This window comes from Stenella coeruleoalba, assembly GCF_951394435.1.
Source record: "Stenella coeruleoalba genome assembly, chromosome: 17".
Classification (NCBI taxonomy): Eukaryota; Metazoa; Chordata; class Mammalia; order Artiodactyla; family Delphinidae; genus Stenella; species Stenella coeruleoalba.
This window is the reverse complement of record NC_137163.1, coordinates 77,350,136-77,356,843: the sequence shown is the minus strand read 5'-3', so window position 1 is coordinate 77,356,843 and position 6,708 is coordinate 77,350,136. Positions and strand designations below refer to the sequence as shown.

General features: G+C 42.2%; 1 protein-coding gene across 1 annotated transcript; it reads left to right on the top strand.

Annotated features, from left to right (window-relative positions):
• Positions 1-412: 412 nt before the first annotated feature.
• Positions 413-6,328, top strand: MRPL15 (mitochondrial ribosomal protein L15). The gene is made up of 5 exons (XM_079902382.1): positions 413-571; positions 1,394-1,548; positions 2,129-2,294; positions 4,480-4,603; positions 5,058-6,328. Exons 1-5 carry the CDS (start codon positions 464-466, stop codon positions 5,393-5,395), a joined length of 891 nt encoding a protein of 296 aa, XP_079758508.1. The 5' UTR covers positions 413-463; the 3' UTR covers positions 5,396-6,328.
• The last annotated feature ends 380 nt before the right edge of the window (positions 6,329-6,708 follow it).

Sequence of the window (6,708 nt, the reverse complement as noted above, 5' to 3'; positions counted from 1 at the left end):
GGACAGGGCGTATAATTGGCTCAGCTCCAAACCGGTACTTCAGCGCCCAGAGTATCTTATTCTGGGCCCCACGTGGAGCTCGGAGAAGACCCTGCGCCTCTAAGGACCAGGCTGGGAGACACATCAGGCCAGTGACTCCAAGCCCTCTAACGCACACACCGTTTTCAACGCGTGCTTTGTGCGGCGGAAGAGAACGCAGCACATTCCGAGCCAAGGTCAAGGCACGACCTCTCAAAACAGGATCCCATCCCCAACGAACTAAACATAAAGCCGGCGCACCGCGAAGATTACACTCTCGCACACCTGCCGCCACCGCGAATGCACCCGGCTCCCGGCATGCCCCGCGGCTGACGGCGCGGCGCGCCTGCAGCACGACAGGGGCGGGGCCTCGGCCGTAAAGCAGTGCCGGAAATTACGTAGCTCTGGCGGCCCGGCGTCCTTGCGGTTTGGCGGGCGCGCCGTTATGGCCGGCCCGGTGCGGGGCGGAGGGCCCCAGGCCTTGGACCTGCTGCGGGCCCTTCCTCGTGTGAGCCTGGCTAACCTGAGGCCGAACCCGGGCTCCAGGAAACCGGTAAGGCTGCGGGCGGCGCGGGGGCCCTCGGGGTCGCGGGTCCAGAGGCGCTGGGGGAACCAGGGGTCCCTGAGCCCCTCTGCTTAGGTGACGCGGGAAAACCTGCCCACGTGGTCCCAGTTCTCTGTAAGGTTCAGGTTTAGAGGCTTAATTACGTCAATTAGGGCGGGGGAGCGAGGTCGCAGGAAGTACAAATGATTGTCTCATTTAAAATTGGGTTTAACATGGAGTGCTTTTCCATCATAGCTTATTTTCATGGGAAAGATTTATTACATTTGATGTCTCTTTTGCAAATCATTGAATATAGCTAGAAAAGCTGTCATGGACATACTGTCACTTTAAAAATCAATTTGTTGCTTTCCTGAAGTGACAGGATGTAAAGTAAGAAAAATATTTTCCTTATAAGTTGGTATTTAAATAAAACGCTATATATGGGTAACAATGGCATATTGACAATTAATTCCAAAATAAATGCGCTTGCGTATCATGCAAACTTTGCTTGTTGTGGATGTTTAATTCTACAATTTTTTTCAGTTCCAACCTGTCACAGTCTCCTTTTTTTCATCTCATTCTTGGAACTTTCCCTTTGAAACACAACTTGGAGTTTGGTTGCAAGAATTAGCTACATCTTCGGAGGCAGAGTTGCTCATGTGGAGTGTTTGGACTTCAGAGCAGCTAGGATGGTGCCTGGCACGTAGTGGGCTTGGCTAGTCGTGCTTGGTTGGATGAATGAAGGGCGTAACCAAAAGATACAGTGCAAAGGTGAAATGCAATTTTTAAAAGTGCATCTGTAGATCATAAAACATTTTTCTTTCCTTACAGGGAAGACGACCAAGAGGTCAGAGAAGAGGTAGGAAATGTGGCAGAGGCCACAAGGGAGAACGACAGAGAGGAACCCGGCCCCGGCTGGGCTTTGAGGGAGGCCAGACTCCATTTTACCTTCGAATCCCAAAATACGGGTTTAATGAAGGACATAGGTAAGTTTGCTTTTCTTCTTAGTGTAAAATACCTAATTCTCACTGAGAGTTACCTAAAACTAGGTTGGTAGAAATTTAAATCCACTTTGAGGCAAACTTTCATTGCTGTTTCTCTGAACCATTTTTGGTAATGAAGTTTAGCCTGAATTGGGGAAAAAGCCAGACATTGCACTGACTTGCAAAATGGAGATAATGGTGTCTGCTCGCGAGGTTTAGGGCGATTACATATATAAAATCTGACTCATTTTCGTCACCCAATAAATGGTAATCACCATTACTTTGAGTTCCATTAATGTATAATTTACATAGTGGGTTAAATATTTATTTATTTGTCTAAATGAGTGAAGTAGATGCCTAGGCAAATAATTGTTGGTGAAACAAAGTAAGTACTTACTGGTTTTGTTTCATTGCCCCCAAATCAAGGAATATTACATGTTTATGCCATACTCAGGGGTTTTATTTTGTTAAACCATATAAACTGATGGAGGAAAACCCAGGACAAAGCTCTGAGTTGATCTGGAGATCTTGCTGGAAGGTAAGTCTGGCTGAGTTTTCCAACTACTGTTACTTTGTTCTGTAGCTTCAGACGCCAGTATCAGCCTTTGAGTCTCAACAGGCTGCAGTATCTTATCGATTTGGGTCGAGTTGATCCTACACAACCTATTGATTTAACCCAACTTGTCAATGGGAGAGGCGTGACCATCCAGCCATCTAAAAGGGATTATGGTGTTCAGCTGGTAGAGGAGGTAAGTCTGAATTAGATTGTTTTTGGAGTTACATAGATGGCTATTTCTGATTTGCATATAATCGACACCCTGCCTGCTTTATTTTTATCCCTTTTGAGTTGTCATAAACATTATGTAGTGGCGATCGTGTTATACTCGTGGTTTTAGAAAGCTGCATGCTGTTGGTGGCGGGAGGCAGGAGCGGCTCTGTTCCCTGGTCCTGGGATGTTCTTCTCCTGTGTACCCATTCGTACTTCTCCCTCACTCTGTTTGGTTCTCTGTTCAAATGTCATCCTAGTAGGAAGATGTTTTTGACATTCTTTATAAAGGAACATTCATACCCTCATACCCGACCGTCTGCCTTATTCTGCCCAAAGGATTTTTCTTTGAGTGTATGAACACTTGACACTTATTACCAAGTCATGTATTTATTTTTCATTGTTTTTCCTCATTGTGATGTCAGTTCTTTGAGAGCAGGTACTTTGATACATTGCTGTATTTACAACATTGGAAATATTGGCTTGTGATAGTCACTCAGTATTTATGGAAGACAGAAATGAATCAAATTCAGTTCTAATTTTAGGGAAGCGGTTTTCTATTTGTAGAAGTTGGCCAGGAGTTTCATAAGCAAATGAACTTGTAGATTGTTAATCAACTACCTGTTTCTTGTCTGTCAGTAATACGATATTGCTGTGTAAGTAACTTAGTGTCCACTAGAGGGGAGCATTGTTTATGGGAAAACCTTTTAGATTCCTTTGAAAAAGTACACTTGTGGATAAAAGTTTTCCAAATAAAATGATTTGAAGAGACAATACCAAATACACCATTAAACCTCAGTATTCTACTTGAGGCGAATAAGGGAACACAACTGTAGATTAACATATGGAAAAACCCATGACCTCACCAGACATTAATGCACATCCCAACAGCTTTCAGGCATGTGTCTATTAAACTAGCAAAAATCATTCTGAAATCTACACCAGGACATTGGTTGAATAAGTACAGTTATACATTATTTACAGCTCTGTAAACTGCTTGCCCTTTTCTGGATTTCAGATTTGTAGTAAATAGTGGATAATAAGACTCTTTTGCTCTTTCAGCACAACATTACCAATTTGGGAACAGAAGTCCTAAGGAAAAACAAAATAAAAGAAACCTAATTGATATAATGAAATGCTAAATATTCTTCTTATAACACTGAAAATGCTGGAACTAACCCCAATGCCCAAGGATGGGGAAATGGTTAAGCAATCTGTGGAATAGTAATTAGAAATCTCAAATAATATGGCAAGACTTTGTTTCATTGAGTCAAGAGTGCCATTGACTGTAAAAATGCCTACCAGTATCATAGATGGGAAAAATGTGAGAAAATGTGTCTTAGAATTGATGGAATATTTTGAAATTGGGAGCCAGCTTGTTTCGGCCGTACCAGAATAGCAAAAAAAATTTTTATTACTGCAAAAAGAATGGTAGGGCCACCATCTTTTTATTTTGTCAGAATCTGTTCTGCAATTAGAGTAAAATATAGCACATCCTAATGAAAGTGCCCAGACGGGACTTTAAAAAGTTGAGTGCTATTTTTATTTTTGTTGTTGTCTCTGCCCCTTTCCCTAGAGTGGCCCCTCCCAAGCTCAGATACTTTGTTCTTTTGCTGGCTCGAGCCCTCTTGCCCCCCTCTTTAACCAGCTCTTGGCCTCTTGCTTACTTATGGGTCAGGAAGGTAAGTTTTTGTCTGTGTCACATGGCATAATGTGGTTAGGAACGAAGGCGCTGGGACTAGACTCCCCCTGGCCTTGTGGTCTTGGGCAAGTTGCTTAACCTCTCTGCGTTTCCGTCTATGTGTCGCCGTCTATGACATTGGTGTGGCAGTGATTCTGTTGGTCTAGAGTTGTCTTGAGGATTAAACAATCTGCTGTTACTGAAGTAATGGGAATGTGTATTTATGTTGGTGCCCGCCAAATGCATAAAATGGAATTCTAGTCATCCCTGCTCATAGGGAATGAAAATTGGTAAAACAAGTTGGCCTAAAAAACGTGGAAGAATTTGGTGTTTGATAGGACCTCAAAGCAGAGGTATTTAAAGTAGGAATAGCTGTCACGTTGCAGGCCCTTTAGAGGAGAAAACACAGTGTAGACGGGAAGCTCATGTAATTAATTCACTTGTAGCCAAGCCGTCTCCTCACAGACCTTGTTTTGACGGGTGACAGGGTGCTGACACCTTTAAGGCAAAAGTTAATATTGAAGTACAGCTGGCTTCAGAGCTGGCCATCGCTGCGATCGAGAAGAACGGGGGTGTCGTCACGACGGCCTTCTACGACCCTCGGAGCCTGGGTAAGCTTGTTGCCTCGGGGTCGCGTGCTGACTGCCACACGAGGGTTTGACTTGCTCTGCAGCTCCCTTGGCTTCCTGTTTGAGGGGTTTCTACTACTGGTGTGGCTGGTGGCGCTCCGCCTTCTCATACACCTCAGCCAGTGTGTCATAAAAAGGTTTTGTTTTTTGAAACATGGGGCTTCAATATGCTATTTCCCACGTTTAGAAATTCACTCGCTGTTGGTGATGCAGGAGTAACTTTGACTTTCAAGATGCAGACTTTTGAAAGTCAAGTGTTTCCATTTGCTTACTTAAGACGAACCTGTTTAATAAAAAAAAAAGTTTTGGGAATTAAGTTTTCCTCTTGGAAATATTTAAAAATTAATAATTAAAAGAATACCATTATTAAGAGAAAATCATTGTGTATATAGGCAGTATTTGCATCTCTCTCTTTCTATTTAAACATTTTTTTTAGAAATACTGTGCAAACCTATTCCATTCTTTCTCCGTGGACAACCCATTCCCAAGCGAATGCTCCCCCCTGAGGCACTGGTAACCTATTACACTGATGCAAGGAATCGTGGTTACTTGGCGGATCCTGCTGAATTTCCTGAAGCGAGACTGGAGCTCGCCAAGAAGTATGGTTATATCTTACCTGATATCACGAAAGACGAACTCTTCCAAATGCTCAGCACTCGAAAAGATCCAAGGCAGATTTTCTTTGGTCTTGCTCCTGGGTGGGTAGTGAATATGGCAGATAAGAAAATCCTCAAACCTACGGATGAGAATCTCCTCAAGTACTACAGCTCCTGAGTTCCTTCCAAGAGAGCAGATGGTAAAAGAGCACCAGAAAGGGACCGAAACACGTGTGTTTCCCGTTGCATTTGCTTAATTTGTAATTCTGCAGATGTTGGTGTTTTCTGTGTAATCATCTCTCTCTTTCTTATCTAAATTAAAATAAAAATACAGTAAGCAAGGACTGCATAGAGGATCTGGTGGATCTGTGTGCTTCTGTCTCCGTTCTGAGCTCCCTGGTTCTCTGCCCAAGGAAGAGTGTAACTCTTAGTCAATTTCCGGTTGAGTCTTCCATCATCTTTCCATCCAGGTCTTGTCTTACTGTTGCAAATCAGAGTGGACGTGCAAGTGGGATGGGATTGCTTTGTTGGCTGCTTGGTCAAGGTCAGAGGGCTGCTAATGAACTGGTGAGCCTCTTACTCGGTAGCCGCGAGGAAGCGCTGCTGCCCAGTGTCAAGGCAGCAAGCCTTCAGCTTGGGATGATTAAGATGTGGGGTGTGAGTTGAAGGTTTAAGACTGGTGAGTAGCTTCTAAGCAGTTCAATATTTGCTAGCAAAATTGAGACCAGAACTCCAAGGGAATTCATTTTCTCAACTCAGAGTAGACAGAAATGATCAAGCCAGTATCATTTTTTTCCTTGAAGAAGGTAAATGTTCTAATTCTAATTGATATGATTTTACTTATAGACTTTGGAAACCTTTGTTTTTCAGTCATTTTAAATGTTTTTGAAAAAAGGGTCAATGATTATATAAGCCATAAAAACAACTGGTCATGTGAAAGTTAAACTCAGTTAATTTAAAAGGTTCAGCAGTCAGTAAGTCTGTTGTATCTAAGCACGTGAAAGCTTAATTTATCCTGATGCAATTAAATCTTGAATAATTCATGATAATTCTTCAACAGTTGAAATAAAATGATTCCTGCTTGTTTATTTTATGAAAATAAAAAAATTTAAAAACCTAAACAGTGCATTATTTTGTTACCTTATCTACCTCAAATATAGCTGAGCTAAGATTCCGTTTATAAAGTAATTTAAGTACGAAGAGTGTATTTCAGTTTTTATCCAGGATTATTTAGTTTGGCTTGTTATTAAACCATTTCTTAGTACCCAGAACTTATAAGAATCACTACTAGCCCCATCTTCTCGGATAGTCACCTATGAATTTCAGAGGATGGGCAACAATTTAAAAACATGTTTTTATTTTTCAGAGACACAAGTGACAGGTGTTTTTGAGGGAGAGTGATGATAAAGCACCAGAAACCATCTACTTTTTTCTGTGCCTCTTTTTCTAAACATTTTGGCCATAAAGCCATCTTACATTTCCTATGCTAGG